Below are 23,986 nucleotides of genomic sequence, written 5' to 3'. Positions count from 1 at the left end.
CCTTTTGGATTCCAGTGTAGGGCTTTTACATAACGATGGCTACGCTCAAACCCGCTCGGACAAACACTAACAACAGAATGGATGAAGTTGAGGTCACACTGCTCTTTGTTATTGTTTTAAAACCACCAACTAGGTGATCAATAGCGATCAGTAGACATTCTCAATCCGACTATAAACGTTTATAAGTCACATATCGTAGCCATCGTTATGTTATAGCCTCACACTATAAAATCCAAAAGGACTGGCAGTTTGACGTCATTATTTGTTTTTCGCCTAGTGAGTTGTCGTTAGTAGAGCTCATGGAAACAAGTTATTTCATTGGTTGAACTATTGAATACAACTCACGATTTGTTTTCTTTTGTGGCAAAAGACTGGCATTTTGACTGGGGAGCTGCAAGGTCTGGGCCGGACGTCCCGCTTGCTGAAAGGAAATTGATGTGCATTTCGAACCCAACACCTCTCATTTCCAGGTGCATTGATTGCCGCGTAATCCTGTCTGACAGAGATTATTGCATATGGCCTCTCATGCATTATTGTGTCCATAACAGCACCTTCCCGTGGTGTTCCCCGTTTTCTACTGAGTTTTGTTATGGGCGCGACCGAGTCCCGGCGGTATAACCGGGCTATGGAGTAGGTGGGACCCCTTCCTCTTAAGGTGCAGGAGACAGAACCCACCGATGAGTGGTACAACGCTCTGCTCCTCACCCACCCACCTCACACTCATTCTGTAGTGTGGTGTCCTCTGTATGTCCTTACTTTCTTAATCTACCCCTATAGCTCATACTTGTTTCCTAGTGCTGTAACTTTAACACTTCTATACTCCCTCTTTGGTCGACCTGTGGCCCATGTCTTCTGTATGACTATCTGTGATTGATTGTAATCATGTATCCTTCTTAAAAAATTGAGATTTTTGGGGGAAAGGGCTGGTATCCCTTTGTTTTAGGCCCACAGAATCTCTCATCGACACAAATGACCCAGGACGTGACGATCCTCTGTTTATGAAATATGGCCCTTTAAGCAGAAAGAATAACTGAAATAGATAACTGCAAGCCAGGAAACAGTAGGTGGCGGGGAATGGGCGACCGTCAATCATGAAAGAGACTGTGGGAAAGACGAAATGAAGGCTACTTGACTAGACCCTATAAAAATTAATTATATGAGGAACATGCATCTGCAGCTCAACTCCTGATGTTATGCAGCTGACAGGGAATACAGGTTAGGGTGGGAAGACAGACCAGAGACTCCCCAGCATGCCATGGCATACTATCTATACCAACGTGTAATGCCAATGCCGTTCGCTTGTTTGTTGACGAATGACTGTCCGGACAACCTAAAACATTCTGGGTTAAAGGAACAAGGGGCGTGATTGGCATTCCCTCATCAATGTGTCAAAATATTGAGATAAAATACTCACTAATTGCGGGGCTGATTGATATGGCTACTTGACATGGAACCCACGGTAGATATGATTACACTACATGATTATATACCAATCTATCCAACCTGCCGTGACAGGTACGACAGCGATACAAGTGGGCGATACCGCGAAACTCCACTGATGCAAAGTGACAGCCGTGGAGTTCTGGACCGTGGTTTAACGCGGCCCTCGTCAACCAAAAGCCTGACAATGACCAAAAAAATGACGTCATAAAAGTGCTCAAGGAAACACAGACTGAGGTTGAGCTATTGATTACAACTCACAATAAAGTTTTTCCCCTGATCTTCCGTCTTCTTCAATGACGATTATTTTTGTTTGTTAGTATCTCGATTGACGAAGTGTAGATAGTTCGAAGTAGACGTCACTCAGGTCTTTGTTATTGTTTTTTGACATCCGCGTTAATGAGTAATAGGATTCAATAGTTTGATGGCACGTCACGTCCGCCCAACAACGAGCAGTTTGGTTCTTAACAAAGAAAATCGGTACTTTTTATTCTTCATGCTGGCCAGAACGTTTTCACATGTCATGTGATCAGAATGAAAACAAGTCAAAACATGATCAGATTTATAATGTTTTTCTCCAGTGGATACACTGTTATGCTCGTCGGAGAAGTATTTCACAAGGGCGCCCGTCATTGTTCCGATAGTTTAGAACCAGCTAACAAAGTTACTATGCGTCATTACGAGGAGAGTGACGTCACGACTGTTGAAGCCTAAACTGTATTATCCAGACCATAAACGTTCAAGGTTACAAGTAGTTTTGTGTGTTGGTCCGTTAGACTTCTGGATGGCAATGTTGTGAGCTTTCTCATCATATATATATAATATATATATATATATATATATATATATATATATATATATATATATATATATATATTATATATATATATATATATATATTGAATCGTGTTTGATACAAATATGGTACGAAAAGTGCTCGACATGTAGCAATGGAGCGAATTATTATTTTATTATTTACCACAATATTTGAGACAGCGTACATCGATGTTTCAGGCCTAATCAGCCATCGTCAGGACTGTGTGTTACCTGAGTTTTCTCATGTAAAAACTCATGTAACACACAGTCCTGACGATGGCTGATTAGGCCTGAAACATTAATGTAGACTGTCTCAAACATTGTGGTAAATATTAAAAAATTATATATATATATATATAAAATATATATATATATATATATATATATATATATATTATATATATATATATATATATTATATATATATATCCCTTCGCTGCAGTTAATTAATGAGACATGCTTGTTTCCAAGATTCAAACAGTGCTCACGATACTTTAAGGCCATATTCCAGCTGCAGGGACATGAGAAATGAGAAAACGACAATTCAAAGGATTAATTAACATCTATCGATCATGAGCTTACATCGATTGATCGCACTAGACAATCCATGCAGCCTCCACCCCTACCCATCCCATTCTATTTGTAGTTACGACACAATTACTACCGAGACTGACTTTCTTTCTCTCTCTCTCTCTCTCTCTCTCTCTCTCTCTCTCTCTCTCTCTCTCTCTCTCTCTCTCTCTCTCTCTCTCTCTCTCTCTCTCTCTCTCTCCTTTAATCAACAATCAATTTTTCTGAATGAATGAAACATCATTCCGATGGTGCAACGACAGATTCCCACTGCCATCATTAGTGAGTCAAACCACCAGGACAGACAGATGTACTGTAGCCTCCACCGTGTCTCTGCATTGCTTTGGGTTCGACCAGTAGCTCTCGTCAAAAGCAAACCCGCTATAGTATAATGAGCAGTTTATCGGTGGATGGATAGATGAATGAATGAATGAATGAATGAATGAATGAATAGATAAATGGATGGCTGGCTGGATGAATGAATGAATGAATGAATGAATGAATGAATAGGACAAACAAAGAAGTTAATGGATCGAGTAGAAATGATAATACAAAAGCATTCAAAGGCAATTCACCGAGAATCCGGAGTCATACACATCAAAGTGTCAGAGACACCTCGAGGCAAGCATTGACTAATTCAAACATTCCAGTCCCCCAACCCTGCCATACTTTTTAAAAATATTTTCTATTTAAAAAACACTTATTTAGAATTTTGGCCAGAAATCTTCTCCTCCAAATAACCATTGGTTAAAATTGACCGTCATCTTGACAAAAACGATCCAAACTGGGACTTCTGAAGTCCCAGGTTTTAAAGTATTAACGACAAGCTGAATTATTTTAATCGATCAATATTTGGAGGAGGAGTTTTCTGTCCAAAAGTCTAAATAATATGCATTTTTAAGAGTGCGGCAGAAAGCCTCCACAAGGAAATGTTTGACAACTACAGCGTCTATCAACCCTACGGAATGCATGCATGGTCCCGATTTCAATGGAGAAATATCCAGATTTGAATTCATAATGCAAAACGTGTCCGTTCGTTTGTTTTTAAGGGTTTTACGGCGCTTGCAACACACTATAAGTGTATTTAGTTTGAGATCACCTAAATGTCTCACCCAGACACAAGCACAGGTCCCCGCTAAGATAAATACACTCAAGTGTTTACAAATCATACATAATATGTAAAACAGAAATAAAACAGTGCATAAGAGAGAGATGATTTAGAAGACATTAAAATATCATCTCCCAAAACTCTTGTTTCCTCCCAGCCAGGACCAAGACAAAACCAATTAATCTCATTCCAAGACCAAAACAGAAAGCATGTTGGAAAACAGACATAGGGGGATAGAAGACACAGTAAATGCTTCCCTGTCCACTACAGGAGGTCAGGAACCCCACCGAGGTAAAATAGGCAGAAAGATGGAACCGCCGTGTTGACAATAAAATTAAATGAATGACTGAAACAACAACACGACTACTAACTCGGGCCACGAAGAAGAAGGAGGAGGAGGAGGAGGAGGAGGAGGAGGAGGAGGAGGAGGAGAAGAAGAAGAAGAAGAAGAAGAAGAAGAAGAAGAAGAAGAAGAAGAAGAAGAAGAAGAAGAAGAAGAAGAAGAAGAAGAAGAAGAAGAAGAAGAAGAAGAAGCAAAAAAACACCGACCAAGAAGATGGAATATTTTTGATTCCGGTTAGAATACTCCCTATTCTTGCCATAACCCCCCCCCCCCCCCCCCCCCCCCCCCCCCCCCCCCCCCCAAGAATTGTTGTTAAATTTGTTTACCACCATTCCAAATGTTGAAGTCAATCCCCCGTTAATTCGTCACGTCTCATTGACCATCATTCACGGTGTTATTACAACTCCTGATCAACCTCACGTCGGTTTGACTGTGAGAATATAACATACAAACGCTTCAAGTCTTAGAACAGTCACTACACGTTTAACGACACACCAAACGCTTCACGTTTTAGAACAGTTACTACATGTTTGACGACACACCAAATGCTTCAAGTCTTAGAACAGTCACTACAGGTTTAACGACACGCCAAACGCTTCACGTTTTAGAACAGTTACTACATGTTTGACGACACACCAAATGCTTCAAGTCTTAGAACAGTTTTTACACGTTTAACGACACGCCAAACGCTTCCCGTTTTAGAACAGTTACTACACATTTGACGACACACCAAATGCTTCAAGTCTTAGAACAGTCTCTAAACGTTTGTCGACACACCAAATGCTGCAAGTCTTAGATCAGCTTTCACACGTTTTACAACATTTGCCAAAATTGGGCGTCATTTCAGTGTCTTCATCTTAACTACGCTATTCTCTCATTCGTCTAGAGTTTCATACATCGTGTTTTGTTGAAGGGGAAACCCGGAACGTTCACAGTATCTGTCTTCGTTTAATAAATTGAAGCATACATTTCATCACTTATTGTTTGTTTTTGTTTTGTTTTTTGTTGTTTTCTTTTTTTTTTTATTCAACGTCAAAGAAAAGGAAGACAGCACACAACACAACACCCAAGGAGGAAAGTCGAAAAGATGAAGAGCGTCACCGTCGTCAATTGATCGCCTGATCCAGACCATCAAAATGCCACAAGACATGGGGACGATCACCACAAGTTTAAAGTGAGTACCCGGTGCCCCCTGTCAACTGGGGCTGCCTTTGCCGCCACCGATCTGGATCATGTGAGTATTATCGAATGGGAAAGAGAAAATAACACGGAATTCTATCATCAGAAGTATCAGGTTCTAAAATGTACAACAGGAACACCCTACGTTCAACACACACAATGCAAACACTGCACTAGAAGTGAGCAAGGCGAACTATCTTCACCCTGCATTCAACACACACAATTAAACACTGCACCAGAAGTGAGCAAGGCGAACTGTCTAGGAGTAACAATAACTAACAGACTAAATTGGAAAGATCGTGTTACAAACATATCCAAAAAAAATCACTCTACTCTAGGCTTCCTCAGAAGAAACCTATACGACTGAAGGAGGGAAATGAAATGAAAGTGCTACAAAGCCTATGCCAGACCTACACTAGAGCATAGTAGCGTGTTTGGGACCCTCACCATGAGGCAGAAAGCCAAGAAATCAAACGAATACAAAATAGAATAGTGAAATTTATAAACTGATTTAGATCTTATTAAACTGTTACAACAGAGAAGAAAGCGTGACAACGTTACAATATATTGCAAAGGCCCAAACGACTAAGTGAAATTACCCCTCGGTGATATTTAACAAAATTAACAAAATAAGAGGAAGTCATCCAAGCTTATGGTTCAAGAGTGGATGTCCACTTGTACTGGTTCAGACCATCGACATTGAGACAGTAAAACAGTATCAGATCTTCAAGGAAAGAAAAATACTGTGGTTAGTGGAATCTTCAAAATTGAAGGTGTTGACTTAAAAGGAAGAAGAAGATTCATGGGGTCTTGTAAAATCCAAGAGTGTATGCAAAGATTCGTGACAATACACAGCGCGGGTTGAGTTGAATCTTTTGTGAGCGCTTGGCCCAATGTCTGACACGGAAGTGCGTGGAATCGTAATACACAAGACAAAAATAATTACGTGCCGAGACAAGAAACGCCGGGACTACTTCTGTATGAGAGTGTTCGAAGTCAAATCGAGATCAGAGCCGAATGGACGGTGTGTGTGTGTGTGTGTCAAGCAGCATATGGCAGGCAATCACAAGTCTCACACTGTTGGCCGCAACAGTTCCAATCTAATCACAGAGATAATCAAATGGTTTACATCACACATTGAAACACAGAGAAAGAGAGAGAGAGAGAGAGAGAGAGAGAGAGAGAGAGAGAGAGAGAGAGAGAGAGAGAGAGAGAGAGAGAGAGAGAGAGAGAGAGAGAGAGAGAGAGAGAGAGAGAGAAACGAATAAGAAAAAAACAAACATACATGAAGTTTCCCACACGTATCTCAACACAAGCCTTCTAATATGGGTTGATGGACAATCATGGTGGAAAATTCTGGTCCTGACGTTGTGTCCTTGTGTGCATTGTTGGTTTTTAATAGGTTTGACGGCGCCTGCGACACATTTAGGTCATTACAGCGCCAGTACATAGGAAGGAAAATGGGATAGCAAAAAAAAAAAAAATAATTCTAGAACTACAATTAAAAGCATACGAGAAAAGTAAGACATAGGAAAATAGAAGACACAGTACGTGACCTCCCTGCCCTCCATGGAAGGTCAGGAACCCCACCCATGTTTTGTCCCTGGATTAGGCACTCAACTCGGATGTGAATGAGTGCATGACTAAAAGAAATGACAGAAATGGTAAGAGTGCTAGTTAAACAGACGATCGGTACTGTATGAAATGGAAAGATGAAACACTGTGAGGAGCTTCTTGAGAATGATAAATCCGTCGAAATACGCTACATAAATTTTCATATCTATTTATTCATCTGAACATTCTACAACCATCTCACTATAGGATAAACAAAGAGAGAGAGAGAGAGAGAGAGAGAGAGAGAGAGAGAGAGAGAGAGAGAGAGAGAGAGAGAGAGAGAAGAAGGGGGTGGGCGTGGGGGTTAAAGGGGAGACATTAGACTAATCAAGCCGAAGACCCAAAAATCTATCAACCTGGCCAATTGCAGTCATCCTTTGGAATAGACACCAAGTAACAATGTCCACAATGGCGATGAATAAGGGGAGAATACTATTTATTTTTGACACGTTGGGATAGTCGGGTCAACCCAGGGTCTACTGATCGAATGTCGACAAGTCCAACCCAACAACGCCCATAATATATATCTAGGGTAAAATAAAACTGGCTGAATGTTGTTTGTTGACATCCCCGTTACCATGACCAACATTTCTGTTCTCACAAGTATGAAGCCTCGTCTGGCTTTTGTTGTTTTTTTTAAATTATTATTGTTTGTTCGTTTTTATTTGAAATTAACGATTTCTCCAATAAATCACGCTGACTTATCAGAAAGAAAGAAAAAATAGACGAAAAGAAAAACCAACAATCTGAAGTGTTTATTCTGTCATCACCATGGTTACGTATTGCTTACATTGGAGTCGTAATCGGTGGAAGGATGAAAGGGGGGGGGGGGGTTCCAATCAATACCAATTAACCCCCCATCTAATTGACCAGTCGTTGTGAATCAACGGGTTGAATGGAGCAGGTAAAGAAAAGGAAAAGGAAAATCGTCTGACACGAGGGATAAAAACACAGTTGACTCTGACAATGACGAGGACAATGTCTCGTACTCGTCCATCGATTGGATCTCAGGTCGATACAGTACATCTATCAATCCATTTCACACTCATTTGATGTAATGTCATGGTGCTGGCTGATGGTGGTATTCATGGTGGTGATGGTGATATTGGAGGTTGTGGCAGGAGATGATGATAATGATGATGAGAATGGTGAAGATGGTGGTGGTGATGATGGTATTGGTGAGTTTGATGGAGATGATGATGATAGTAAAAGTGATAATGGTTGTTCATATCAAGTTGTAATAATGATGGTGACGATGCATTTTTGTAGCAGAGATGCTTGCAACACTTTTAGGTCATATCAGAACCGGTAAAAAAAAAATGGGTTGGGGGGGGGGGGGGGGGGGGGGGGTAGGGGGCAGCAGATCTGAAGTCAAAAGCAGCAGCAGAGTCAAGTCAGAGAAAGGGGACTGGTTCATATAGGTAACAGTCAAATCATGGACCAGGTGTGAATGGGCCATTACATTCTCATGTGGAGAAGACCAAATCTGATCTCAAACAATAATAAATACTTTAGCCATCTAACTACAGGGTTAAACATTGGACGAGGAGGAAGACTGTAACAACATTTGAACACACACGTATTTATCAACTTGGAATGTGAAATACTGCTGTATACAATGTCATTGCCCCACAATGTGGCGTATATGATACAGTCCACTCCGCTTAATCACACAACCTCTGGAGTTCGGCTTAGTGTGTCGATTAAGCAAAGTGTGCAATTAAGCGGAGAAGCTAATAATAGCATCTAAGCCCCAGTTTTCAAGAGCAATTCATGTAGGACATTCCCTTCTGGGTTTTCTATGGGCGTAGGACCGACATATTCAAGACAAAACCTCATTAGAATGTTTGATTCTCACCTTTTATTTATTTATTTTTTTGTTGTTTTGGTAATTTGTTTTTTGATAACAAAATGTGACATTGTATTTTATAAGAACGATAAACGTAAAGTGTTGATTCTTTCGATTCTGTACAAATTGTTTATAAACCCGTATCTCCATTCCCGCCAACGCAGAAATTCTTATATTTAACAGCATTGTTTTTCGACCATGTCAAGTTTTTTTCAGTGTTTGTCACATTCCAATGAATCAACCTCCCCTTCATTATCTAGGCGTTGTCTTTTGTGAGACTGAACAGATCTCAGTAGCTACTGAGATGTCAGTTCACCACTGATGGGTATATTGTTGTCCATTATAAAGAATTGATCAAATACTTTGGCTGAAAAGTTGCGTGGAATGGGAACAGCACTGATGATTTCATATGGCTGTTGGTTGTCACTGCAACCAAGGTGTAGCGATTGAGCAGAGCTGGCGTGAGATTAAGCGGAACGATTATATTTAAAAAATCGGTGCTTCAGCACTGTTAGCGTAGAAGCGGAGTGTGCCAGTATGTGGAGTGAACTGTATAAACTCTATAATCTAATGAATGCTCAACTAATTACTTACGCCTGTTTGTAGGTAACCATGAATGGTGACCCAACATAAAATGCAAGTGTGACAGAGCAAATAAGGCACACCAATTTGGAAACTTGTACTGCATGAAATGGAAATCTGATCCATCTGACCGAATGAAGGCATCTGAATCCGAATGTCACTTGAAGTGACTGAATTATGAGTACAATAATTGTGTTGGAGGCGGAGACAGGAGTTGAATGTGGCAGCCACTGTTAGTGTTAAGGAGAAGGTATTTTCATATCTCCACTTGAAGGTGTCTAAATCTGCTGTGTTCACATTTGATGCTGGAAGAGCATTCCGGTCTTTGATGGCGCGGAGTGCAAGTGTATCATTGCAGATTGGTGATGTAGTGTTAGTGTTCTTGAGTGTGCTTTTCATTTAAATGGTGACTTTAGTTGAATGGCTATTTATTTTGGGGAGATGGTTGTCATTTTGTCTAAAATACTAAACACAAGAGAGTTAAATGTCGTCTTAGGGAGTCCATCAAAGCTGTGTTATCATGTCTCTGTTACGTTGCTATGAGAGCTAATGTAGCCATTGCATACGAATATTGCAGTGTGGTGCTGGACTGCTTATAAATTATCTTCGTGAAATTCACAAACTACAACTGCCATCCTTTAAAGAAATGGGTTCATGAAATACATAGAAGTATGATTTACCTGTATGTTGATGTTGTTTTTGAGGGTTTTACGGCGCTTGCAACACATTAAGGTCATATCAGCGCCAGTAAAAAGGGAAAAAATGGGATAGTAAAAAGTTCTAGAATTACAATTAAAGCACCCAAGAACAAGGCAGACAAAGGGGAATTGGTTCAAAAGAGAACAGATGTAGATTCCAAGAGCACACTATCAGTGTACTTAAATTGAGATCACCTAAAAGTCTCATCCAGACACAAGCACAGGTCCCAACTAAGAGGAATACACTCAAATGTTAACAAATCATATATAATACATAAATAAAATATAATAGAGTGCATAACAGAGAGATGATTTACAAGGAGTAAAATATCATCTTCCAAAACTAACTATACATTTGACTGTTTCCCTCCCAGCCAAGGTATCCGGCCGGGGTAAGGACAAAACAAAGTAATCTCATTCCAAGACAAAGACAGAAAGCATGTTGGAAAACAGACATAGGGGGATAGAAGACATAGTATGTACCTCCCTGCCCGCTATAGGAGGTCAGGATCCCCACCCAGACCTGTATGTTGAAATAAGGCCAGTGTTTAACAGTAAAGAAACAGTGACATCACCAGTGACACGGCTGTTACAACAAGACAGGTCAGGTTAATCTTCCAGATGACCTCATTCCCCAAATACCAACAAATTAAACCATAAAACCATAGTAAAAAATAAAATAATAATACTAACACTAATGATTAATCTACACTACTTTAAAAAACAACAACAAAATAAACAGAAATACAACAAAACAAATACACCTATAAAACTAAATTTGACCAGGAAACTCATTGTTCAAATATCACTTGATTAAAACTACAGACCTGGAACTTTAGGTAGTTTTCACGAAGTCTCAGGTTTGAGAGTTTTTGACAAGATGACGGTCATTTTAATTGATGGACACTTGAGAACGAGTGTTCTATTTCTAGCCAAAAAATGTTTATGTGATTTTTCAAAGTAGACAACAAGGACTAAATGCCACCAACAACCTCTACACTACATGTAAGCCATGTAAGCCAATGTACCAGATACCAACTCACATCAAATTCAAATGAGAAAAAAAAAGGTCCAGAACAATTTTATGTTCATCCATGGGTGGATAAATAAAAACATAACTTGAGCATTTATATATGGCAATATCCACTAAACCCACTCACAAAGATGTAAAAGGGCTCCATAGCCAACAGCTACACTTAACATGTAAGACGAGACATGATGCCTATTATAAGGTGCTGTGATTTTTCATTGACTTTAGAGATAACAATAACAATAAAAACTAGGCACTCATTCAACACAGACGTCATGTGTGAGAACGAGAGAAAAGAGCAGGAGGTGAAGCCTGAACCTACCGGTCTGAATGTGAGATGGCATAGCACAAGACCACCAAGCTTGTCAAAAGATCTCAAACCCAAGACCTCATTAATGGAAGTCTTGGGTTTAACTGCAGGGTCATCTTAAATCTTAATCTAAAGACATTTAAGTTCAAAGTTTGTTATTGGCCAAAACAGAAAAATTGGGTTTCCCCAACTAACCATGACGCGATGAAAGACACTAAGAATTGACTTTCAAAAGCAGATGAGCAGGTTCAGTGACATACAAACAAACAGTCGAGCAGGTTCAGTGACAAACAAACAAACAAACAAACACCATCACATATTTTTAACCAAAGACAACATTGAAGAAATCTATAAAATGGTTGAAGTTATAAGAAAAAAAAAGAAGCTGGAAAAGTTCAATAAATTGGGGTTAAAAAAAAAAAAGTAGCAGGACGAAGAGTCCCCCCCCCCCCCCTTCCCCCTCCCCCTAGGTCATGACACAACAACAGACTCATCACTCACCCAATTCATCACAATATTGTATATTTATATATTAAGTAACCCGGAAAAAATGCATTCTGTTGGTGTAAATAATAACAAAAACATCTGCTCACAACACTCGTATTTTATCCATGAGATAGTGGCGACAGGTGACTATGAATATAACATTATCCATACACATGAAACATGGTAGTACCAAATCCACTGTTAGAGCACTCCCCAAAGCCAAAGGTTGATACAGAGAGAGAGAGAGAGAGAGAGAGAGAGAGAGAGAGAGAGAGAGAGAGAGAGAGAGAGAGAGAGAGAGAGAGAGAGAGAGAGAGAGAGAGAATAATTCAATACGAGGAAGTGTGCGTGACCCCTCACCTCCAACTAATAGGACAACAGAATGAACCAGATGCGGAAAACCAAATCACAAGTGGACAATATGAAAATTGTTTGAAATGTCATTACTTCACTTTACTGAGAATAAATACCATTCCCTAAACTGAGAAATAAACTAAAATTTCAGATTTCTTATCATTTTAGACGTATTACTATATACTCTCCTTGTAGCGTCTGCCTCATCTCTACACCCTACCCACCAGAATAAGGCAGCGAATGACTAAATACAATCCACAATTTAATGAATAAAAAATCCAACCCAACATGCTGAAGAAAAAAATTTGGAGCCACTCGCAGTTCCACCAAAATGTTGCTATAGAAGGCGCTCATCTTAATTCTTTACTCAAGTAGCTCGGACATTTGTTTTTTGGTCAGCATCAAAGGAAATCAGAAAAATGATTATTGAGTACAGTCATGGCTGAGGTCTAAAATGTGTGGGATTAGACAAGCCTGCATAAATAATACAGTCAAAGTCAAAGCCAGTAATTGGAACAGTGCTGAACTGGAACTATCATTTTCATTTTGTGACACAATTTTTCTGTAAAATTTCTAGTCCTTATTAAATAAATAGTAGCCAGTAAATTGGAAGGTTTCAGAGCTTTGTCAAACTTTTCTCAAGTAACCCTAAACAAAATGACTTTTCAAAGAGCAATAATAATTAATGGCGTTGGGGGTTTCCAGTCATAAACGCCATTTAGTCACTAAGAGTCAATTCCATTGCATCTAATTTGCTAGAATTCATAAATTAATTGTCTTGAGGAGCAATGAACTATTAAAGAGACCACAGACAATGAAGCAAATTGTGGCTTGCTTTGGATGAAAATGGAGGTTTGTTGTATCTATTGGAAAACAAGTTTCAGATATCTATAAAGTTTAAAGACAAAGTTCTGTATAAATTTGTGGTCATCAGATGATCTCTCATACTTTTCATTTCTGACATTAATGCAACAACAAGCATGTCACTTATATTGGTGATTATAATGAAAAAATGGAAGGTAAAATTTCTGACAAGCAACAAAAAAAAAAAGCTCTGCATCAACTATTCTTCCTTTAAACTGACTGAAAGCCACCTCTGGAGTAGTCATCATAGATATAACAAAACTTATTCACATTCATTCATCCTACTTCATTTTATCAGCTCGTCAAAGCCATGCTCTCATCTTGCATTTGGTGACTATGTATTCCAGAATTACCTGACAGTTCAGGTTTGATTGTGGAATCTGGAACCTCATTAATATCATTTACCCTGTTACTGACAAAGTTGGAAGAGGCTTTAATCTGTCCTTTGATAGATCCACAACAATGGCATGCAGTACCTTAAATAGAAACAGACCTTCCCTTCTTTCTGCAAATGTGTTGACCAACACAGATATTTCAGCAAGTATGTTTATATCATTTTTGTTATAATCATTACAATCACTAACTACATTACTACAAATGCTACGACAGTTACCACATGTAATATAGTCTTGATACATTTCTCCAAATATAAACGTCATATGAAGGAGTCATTCAACAGAGAGGATTTCTGCATAACATCACTGCACCAATGAAGTGGAGTGGAGTGACTGTTTATAACCATAACTATAAATTCATATACAAAATGCTTTGTTGTTGAGAGGTTCCTAATGTAGTGACCATGAACCTCAAATACAATTAGTGATTCAATCCTTTCCAATGACACACTATGACATAACCCAAAACTGACTTGCCTCTGCTAAAGGCTATAAACAAAATAGAGATATTTACTTGCAAACCAAATCAATCAACACAATCAAAAATCTTTAAACAACATCAATGTGGAAAAAAGTGGAAGCTGTTGTTAGTTGCTTAGGGGGGTGTTACAGTACTTGAGACATTTTCAGGCCAGAGCTGGCAAAAAGGAAGATGATAGAGGAAAAGTTGTAGATCTGAAATTAGAATCACCGAAGAAAACGTACAACAAAGGGTACTGGTACAAACAAGGAACAGAAGACTCCACGACCAACCCATCAACATGCCAATTTTGTCATCACCTAAAAAGTCCCATCCAGACTCAAAATAAAAATGTATGGATCCACTACCTGATAAAAATAGGGAGCAAGGAAGATGCAGTTTCATCATGTCAATAATGGGAGAAACAAACAAAAATTTCGATCCAACCGGAATTGAATTTAAATTTTTTTTTTAAATTTTCAAATCACAGCTGACAATTACATGACATGTGGGAACCAGGTGGTTCAGGCGAGGCCACCCCCCCCCCCCCCTGCCCCCAAAAAAAATAATCACTATCCCCCCTTAATCATCTAATAGCCATATCTTTTGAAACAACACAATCATGACTGGCCTATCAATGATTTTATCTTGTGAAATACACCAGAATCAGAGACGCATTGCAAACACAGATTGAAATATTCCATGAAAGATAACCTGATAATTGGAAGATCCTGCCTGGGCAAACAAAGGTGTGACAAGGGAGATTCTTTTGTAGACGGTCTGATCATTACACTTGCAGGATATGTCCGTTATTGTAAACATTACAAAAAAAAAAACAACTCTGTATCAAATTCATATCAAAAGTCAAATCAATCAAAACTATGATGTCATGTGGAAAATTAGGGTTTAGGGGTTATCAGGCGAACAAGAGGGATTTCTGGGTATTAACAGTTTGTACAAATTCTCTGTTACGCCGAAGTAGTGGGTTATGACGTGAACTATTGGCGATAGGCCACTGCAATGATGAGAGAGTATAATATGTAGTATAGACGTATGGTGTAGTGTCTCTATTCTATTGAGTGTAATCATCTGCCAAAGGGATGACAATTACTACACTCTGACCATGACCTTGTATCCCAGGTTAAAACACTTTACACTATACCTCATTTGACTTGGGTTACACAAAGTGACCGATATTTTATGACTGGTGTAGAAATAGCAAGAAGTATGACACAGAAATTTGTAACGTACGAGATCATGGATTCTTGTATTGTCTTGACACTGTCCAACCCGTTGAGGAAGAGGCTGGATTAACTTGCATAAAGTGTAAAAGGAAAAACTGTCACGTTTACCATCCAAAATAAACAACACTGTCATTGTTGGTAAAATGATTTTCTACTTTCAGTAATCTGCTATCGCATGACCTTAGGTGCACATGCCAGAATGTGTGAGTGTGTATTCCAAATGCTAGTACATAAGTGTCTGTGTGACTTGGTCAATATTAAACTTATCATGTATTGTAGAGTAATAACAAATTGAAGACAGAAGTCAACCTTATAATCCGATTCTTCATTCTCAACTATCAATCAGAAACCCTTTTTGCAATCTCTTGCAACACTTGACTCTCCAAGGCTATCCTTCTACACCTATAAATGAGTTCTACCAAAATTGGCTGAAATGTTTCAACAAACCCAAGACATGAATTTTAAAATAATTGAGTGCAGTATCAGAGTGGAAAGGGCTACTGGACAATGTGATTAAATTGGCTAAGTTATTATATTATTATTATTATGTAAGTGCCTGGATGTAGACGTAGAATGAATGCCAAATATACAAGTCATTCATGATAGTAAATGTGACCCTAAATAAACAAGCACTATTCTACTGATGAGGTAATGACGGCTTAGGCTCTGTAAACAACAAACTGTCACAATTTAGGACAAAAATAAATAACAATGTGAAATTAATTTAATGTAAGCTTCAATTTAATATACGGAAACAGATCAAATGGTTTTATTCATCTTAACAACGCCACAACCACATTATCTCATTAGACTGCAGTGTTTATTTCATCTTGTTTTGTTGATAAAAGGGAAACCCGAAACGTCCCCATATCTGTTTTCATATATCAAATTGAAGCTTACATTCAATTTCACTCGTCATGTATTTCTTCGAGCAGCCACATTCACAATTTAGTACTAGCTATCCTAAAAGCATATTTTTCCCTTCCAATATTTAAAACTTAACAGCAATTCTGTTTTCCACCAGTGACCAGTTTAATTCATTCTTCATCATATCTTTATCGATGCTTCGCAAGTCAGAACCACAAGCCACAAACCGACCACCTCATACATTGTGAGAACATAACAAAAGAATGGACCAAAGTTACAGTTCAATCACTCTTAAGATTTCCAAAGTTTGAAATAAATATGATCACTTCTCTTTACATTTCATAATGGAGATGTGAATTAATTATACTTGTATTGGAACAAATTTCTCGATAGTCCCATGTAAAATTCAAATAAAAGAAGTAACATAGAATTAAACAGTGACAAACAGTGAAAAGCATGAATACTAGAATGAAACACTGGCAGAAAACTAATTTTCACATGAATTAATTACGGTTATTTTTCCTTTTAAATAGGTACACCAATTTGTGTAGCCAGTTAGTCAACTATGTGAAGGTAACCAAGTAGTAGTAACGAGTAACAACAACAATAATTTCGATTTAAAACTTTTGTGTTTGGTGGGTCGAATTTTAGTCCTTCGAGTAATTTAAGTCTGATATTACAAAATTGGCAGTGAAATTTATCAATTGGCCACTTAGTCAGGATCTGCTACTCTTGTGAACATGACAGAATCAGTGATGATACTCACAAAAAGTCAAAAAGGAGGAAAAGTCGGAAAAACGGAAAACTCACCAAGAACATTCTTGCACCACAGGAAAGTAGGCAGGATGACTTCTTTTGAGTACAATTTTAAAACGCCCAGAGTCCAGTAAAAGGAGGAATATTTTATTATATATATTATTTTTTTTAAAAAGGAGGTATTTTTTAAAGATTTATTATATTAATAGACCTGCATGCGAGTCCTGACCAAATTGTCTGAACTTTTTCACACATATCGCATTACCGGATCTTTTATTTTGTAACTCAGTACTTAGTCATATACATTTTCTTTTGGATTGTCCTACCGAATATATTTATTTTAAAATGTTAAAAAGTACCAAACATTTATAGGGACAAGGGACAGCATGGAGGTAGAGTGGTAGTTTGATATTTTTTCAAAAATAAAAATTAATAATTATTTTTTACATAGACAGATAGGCCTTTAAAAAACATTTAATAAGATACCTTACTTTTGGATCTAGGATAAACGGTTCCAAAGTTATGATGATTTTACTACTCTAAATTTAGTCTTACAAAAAGCTCAAAATTGATTGAGAATTCCCCCACTGGGAAGCCTCTCGATAAGGTGACTACTGATTAAAACGGGATCTTAGCATAGAGAAAAGAGGGTTGGTCACTTGTGGTATACATTAAACATACTGCACTGCCTTCAATCTTTATGAAATTTGATATCGACACAGACAAATGATTTATCTAGATGCCTTCTCTTTTATTTTTTTTTGCAATCTCAATTTTGAAAAAGATTTCAAAAGTTTTAAAATGATGTTATTTTTATCAAATTATAATTTTTGATGCAATATGTCAACATTGATTTCTATCACTATCACATCAAAAGAAATCTTGATCTCTGCCCTTTAAAATGATACCAGAGCCGTTCATATACTGTGAAAAATAATGCAACAGTGATTATAATTATATGAAATTGTGTTATACAAATTTTAACCCAAAGTTGCGCTTCACTTGTCCAATGGCTAATCGGCACCTGTCTACCTACAGACTGGGCTAGGGCTAGGATTGAGTGAGTTAAGAAATCTTGTGAAGCTTGGAGAGAGGACGAATCTCTGTCTCAGCAGTGAAAACAGCCGTCAACGACTGAGGTGTTTTTCTTTTTTCTCTCTTGTGTTACTCACTTTGACTTTGACTGTCTGTGAGAATGCCTCTTTATGAATGATTTTCCTTTGCCACCGTAATCGGACCCCCACAGTAGTTTTTAACCTGGAATAATTGATCTTATCTCTAACTCTAAAGAGCAATAACCATCCCAATCATTAGACTTTAATCCACTGGCAAAAAAAAATACAAAATGCAGCACCCGGCTGGGCTGGCTTTCTCACGTACGCCAAAAGAAAATCATCGCCAATTCCATTTGAATAGATTTCGAACACCATTCTCAACTGACTTCAGATCCGACGAACGGTCAAAGAATTGTTCAGGCATGATAACAAAAAATAATGTAAAAGAGTAATAGATCAAAATATACAATGACAAATCCCGAAAGGTTATTGATAGAGCGAATAAAATCGAAATGTAGCAACGTTCAATTGAACAAACAAAAGTTACTTGAATGGAATACCGAAAGTATGAAAACGAAAGTTAACGAACTGCGCATGCTCGATTATATCGACACACTACTCGTTTTTCAGACAATGAAGAGTTGCGGTCGAATCGAAGACTAGCGGAGTTTCCCTATAATTGCCGAACGAGCGTAACGAGGGCTTGAAAGTGCCGACAATATTGTCGGCAACCCGCCGACACTCCGACAATTGACGTCACTCGCAATCAGATTACTTTAGCAATAAAATAAAAATAAGTGATCCGGGAGATCGCAACTACCGTGATTGTCGGAAAACCGACAATTGTCGGCACACATGCAGGTCTAAATATTAAAAAAAAAGTAAAAGGAGGAAATGAAGGAAATATCCGCGGATCGAGGATCTGAGGAGGAAAACCGAGGAAAGGAAAGAAAACCGCGGATTTCCGCGGAAAAGTATCATCACTGCAGAATATAGCTACATGGAATGTGATCAATTCAAACAGCGCAAATCTAAAGAGCATCGCCCAACCATTGTCATTAAAAGTTCCATCAATCACATAAGAGACCCATGTGCCATGCTAAGGAAAGTCCTGATTATCGTTTTTAGCCTCATCATGACTTCGTTCATCGGACTATGTTTGTAAGTCTTTTTCATGAAGCTACAAAGAATACAAAGGCTACACTTGCGCTTTCTGTCTCTCTTTATCTGCCAACCAAAAGCTAAAAGTAAAAGTCCTTAAGTGAGCCAGTCAAAATGTTAAACTTTCGTTCCACATACACATCAACCAATATTCAAATCAGACAAACCAATGACAACAACTTGTGCCAAAATCTGGTGAGAAGGCCCAGTGGATAAAGCATTGCTCTATGACTATTACTCTGACCCCCAGACCAGCAGTGCTGTACTGTAAGGAATGCTCAGGGAGTTTTGACAATAAGAGTTAAATTCAAATATTTCCAAGAATTATAAGGCATAACTAGAAGAAGGGACAATTATCTATTGATGGATTTAGACTTCAGCACTCTGAAAAGGAAGACAAAGGGACTTGTTCCATCACAGAAATGAAGCAGATCCTTCAACTAAACACAAATGTCTGATAATGTCTGTAATTATTTACAGAAGCCATTAAAACACAGACAGCATATTAAGCAGAAATTCAAACAGCCAATTACCTGAAACTGGACCTTTATACATGAAAAGCATTATAACTATAACTAACCAAATGCAAGGGATGTAAAAATAAATGTAGATAACTTGAGAATCTAATAAATCAACTTACCGGAGGATAAGAGTAATCCGCTTGGCTTGCCTGATCTTGGATGTAATCAACTTTGGCTTTATTTTCCGCACGTTCTAACTGAACAGGTGGATTGAGACCATTCATTGCACCCGTCACCGTCTGATTCAAATGCAATTAAAGATACAATCATTAGAACATTGAGTCAAAAAATTTTATCATTATCTGTGAACCAAAGATACTATCCTGGTTGCAGATCTGACTGCTTGAAAAATAAAAAATCTAGTGTTCCCAGGGGAAGAATAACAAAATAAAAAGAAGAGGAATTAACATAGAATAAGAGTACTAGGCCTTCATCTTCAGTAGAATTAATAACACTTCAGGATCCTACATTTATTTACTTTGAATTAAACTTTACTATTCACCAAATTCTAATCAATTGCTCTAGTACTGTTGTTGGAGCCATAAATATTAGTTCTACAAACTTTTCCTGGCAGTTGGCAGGTCTGTGCTTGATCAGCCAGGAAACCCAGTTTTCAATAAATACAAAGGGAAAAACTACCTGTCTGTTTGTTTTATGTTTTGTTGTTTTAAGGGTTTTACGGCGCTTGCAACACATTAAGGCCATATCAGCGCCAGTAAAAAAGAAGAAAATGGGATAGTAAAAAGTTCTAGAATTACAATTAAAGCACCCAAGAAAAGGGAAGACAAAGGGGAATTGGTTCAAATATGAAACAGATGTATATTCCAAGAGCACACTATCATAGTACTTAGTTTGAGATCACCTAAAAGTTTCACCCAGACACCAGCATAAGATCCCATAAAGAGGAACACACTCAAATGTTAACAAATCATATGTTAAAAATAAAAAATAACAAAACATAACGGAGAGATGATTTACAAGGAAAAAATATCATCTCCCAAAACTATAACTATACACTCGACTGTTTCCCTCCCAGCCAAGGACTCCGGCCAGGGTCAGGACAAAACCAAGTAATCTCATTCCAAGACAAAGACAGAACGCAATTGAAAAACAGATACAGGGGGACAGAAGACACAGCAAGTACCTCCCTCCCCACTAAGGGAGGTTGGTAACCCACCCAGAAACTACCCGTCTGAATAAACCATTAAGACTTGGAGGTCACAAGAGAAAATTCCACTGACTAAAGGTCAGTGATTACCACTACACCATCAACTTGCCAGTTTTACTTAGAGAAAGGACACCAAATGCCATAGCTGGTACCAAACTAAATTTGAATACATATCACCGGTACCAGCAGCAAATGCCAGATTGGTCAAAAGTGTTGATTAATAAAATATCAACTGATTTCTAATGTCCCAGTCATAAAATTAATTATAACACACCACAGGAGTGAAAACGTCACCACAATAAAATAACATGAACAATTGGTGATAGATAAAAATAGACTGACACAACAATACATGAAAAAGAGTTTGATTAGCACAACAGATCTTGGTAATTTAATAATTAATTAAACTTCCCAATTAAGACAGAAATGGGTCAAAGTCAATTCATTGAATAAGTCTTCTTTTTCACCTGTCCTCTCTACTCTTGCCAACCCAAAAGGTGATTGAGTGTCTATTAGATCTGGAAGAAAGTATTTTGCAATAGACCAGCCATTCCTCCAAAGAGTAGAAATCAATTGTTAAAAGTCTAGTAAATGATGCAGAAACAATTCCATGGGACTTGGAGTTCTGGAGGGCCATTTTTACTATTGGAAGAATATTATCTTTGGAAGAGGGAAAACATTTCACTAGCCAACTAGATTTCATATAAAGTGAATGGAAAATCAAACTTCAGAGAATAAACTAGACCTAGAATGAAACGGAAAACAATTTTGAGAATTCCAACTCCATCCTGAAAGTTTACATGAGTTAATACTGGACATACAAACATGTGAAAGAACCTAATACATCCTCTTTAATACATTTTAGTGATCTTGACAAACAACTCAAGATAAAATGACTAATTTTAGAATATTCCAAAATGTTAAGAAAGGGAACCTTTCAGGCACCAGTAATTGATACGTTGTAGAATTGATTTTGTTTTTTCTTTTTTTTTTTTATTTCTTATTCCACTCACTATACACAAGGACACCCCAAAAAATAAAGAAGTCGCAATATTTAAACATTGTAGTAAACTTTTGTTTCTGTAAAACTGAGATTACATGATAAATCAAAAATTTGCATTGAATAAATAAGAAAGCAATTCAAACAATGCCCTATCGGGGGTTAAAAGATTGTAAATCTAAGGGGATAAAATGCAGACCAAGCCACCAGTCCAAAAAGAAGAAACACATGGGAATGTCTGACATCAGTCACAAGAGCTATGGTACTGAAAGTTACAAATTAGACGTCTACACCGAATGGTAAGTTGATTCTTAACTTAACAGCCTTGAATTCAGCAGGTGAAAAAAAAAAAAAAAAAAAAAAAAATGTTGACAATTTCTTCCACTCAATACAATAATCCTTTACCAGTTCAACAGGGAGTTTCTTTCAAACACTCTCTGATATAAAATATAAAAGGAAAACGTAATAAGAAGATCTATTCTAGAAGAAACAACAATATTATTAGTAGTATTAGGTAAGAAGTAGAAGGGAAGAAAAAAAAAACAGGAACCCTAAAGATTACCAGTTGTTATCGTTACAAGCTGTATTATTGAATTGTAACTATACTATTCTAGCTATAGATTTCCAACAATCACTCTTATGATCAATATAATATAATAATTTATAGTACATTTCAAAAGAGTGCTGTATTAAGGACGACAATAAAAATCGAAAACTGACAAACATAAAATTGGAACAACGGTAAATGAGGATAGTCTGCTAAAATTTCCTTAGTTTCATCGCCTCATTCATAACATGAAATTTCCCCAAAAATCCCAACAATGACGCTGTTAGATACATATAGTGAACATGAACGTGTGAAAATTAATAACAAATACGGGTGGGCGGGGATAAGGGTGTTAAAATATTGCATTTGGAAGAATGTTGAGGACAAATTGGCAGGTATCTCATGTACACACAGTGAAACTACGGTATCCGCCATCTTGGAAAATGGACTGGACCATTAGGGGTGAAGGGATGAGCATAGAAAAACACTTACCAAAATGGCATCTCGTACATTTCTTTTTATATCTTCTATTTTCTGTCTTCGTTCCCTGAAAATAAAGGAAAACCAGAAAATTGAGTAAATCGCTACAAATACTTACGCTAAATACATAAGCTTGAACATGTTTCAAGCCAACTTCCCTAAAGACGAAGTACTTGGAATCACTCACGCATACATAATACGCTTTCCGAATTTTATGACGGATCACACTTAGTAATGTCTAGCATTCTCAGAGCGTTTAAAAACTAAAAATTGTTAGAAGTAACTTACTCAGGACTAAATCCATTGACGTGAAGAATTCGCATCTGTTTCACAATCGTAGATTTCCCTGATTCTCCGGCACCTATTAGAAAGAAACCAAAACGGAAGCTCATTAGCCCAGCCGTGTAAAGGAAAAAAAACAAGAACGAATTTGGGACTCGAATCGTTCGAGACAATCTATCAACAAATTTCCAACAATTATAGACTAAATGTAGCAACACGAAGCGCTTACCCAGCAATAATAATCTATGTGTTCCTCTGTACAATAATTTGTCTTTAGCAAGCTGTCGTTCGATCCTCTTGTTGGCCTCTTTTCTGAGTTTGTCATCTTCATTTTCCCTGCTTTGCCGAAAGCACCCCATACTGTCAACAAGAGTTGCTAGTTTTGCCAGTTTGATGTAATAATCCAATGGCTAACGTTAAAATCCCCTCCTAAGGAATTCACAAATGAAATAAATAATCCAATTCCTGTCCGTGTCATGGGCTATAGGCCGCACGAAGGCCGCCCTTTCGATAGATTTACACGACAAATCATGAAGTCGGTTCTGCTGTTGGTGCCGACATAGACACAATGCACAAGTACACACAAGGATCTGACAGCGCTGGGTGGGGTTATCGAGGCATGCCGGGAAGATTGCAATGATATTCCAGGGCAAAGAATGTGACGTCACACACTTAAAAATCTGACGTTTGGAAGAACTTGAAAACGAAAAATTAATTTTGAAAAGAAAAAAAATATTCCTAACATTTAATATTTGGTTGAATTTTCTTTTCATTAGGTTTACGTGGACTAGCCTATAATATGTGTAC

At 37.8% G+C, this 23,986-nt stretch overlaps 1 protein-coding gene across 1 annotated transcript in view; it reads right to left on the bottom strand.

Moving 5' to 3' along the window:
- The window catches only part of LOC144976323 (guanine nucleotide-binding protein G(s) subunit alpha), a 58,492-nt gene extending 34,718 nt beyond the window's left edge, over positions 1-23,774 (bottom strand). Inside the window, exons 1-4 of the mRNA XM_078920531.1 lie at positions 23,409-23,774; positions 23,186-23,258; positions 22,910-22,964; positions 19,822-19,941 (exon numbers count right to left, since the gene is read on the bottom strand). Of these exons, the coding sequence (XP_078776657.1) occupies positions 19,822-19,941; positions 22,910-22,964; positions 23,186-23,258; positions 23,409-23,538 (378 nt within the window). The 5' untranslated portion in view covers positions 23,539-23,774. The remainder of the gene's footprint in view (positions 1-19,821; positions 19,942-22,909; positions 22,965-23,185; positions 23,259-23,408) is intronic.
- Positions 23,775-23,986: the final 212 nt, after the last annotated feature.

Source organism: Berghia stephanieae, chromosome 7 (genome assembly GCF_034508935.2).
Source record: "Berghia stephanieae isolate SIO BIC M18660-M18661 chromosome 7, UCSD_Bste_1.3, whole genome shotgun sequence".
Taxonomy (NCBI): domain Eukaryota; kingdom Metazoa; phylum Mollusca; class Gastropoda; order Nudibranchia; family Aeolidiidae; genus Berghia; species Berghia stephanieae.
Note: the sequence above shows the minus strand (reverse complement) of the source record. Positions and strands in the feature narration are given on the sequence as shown.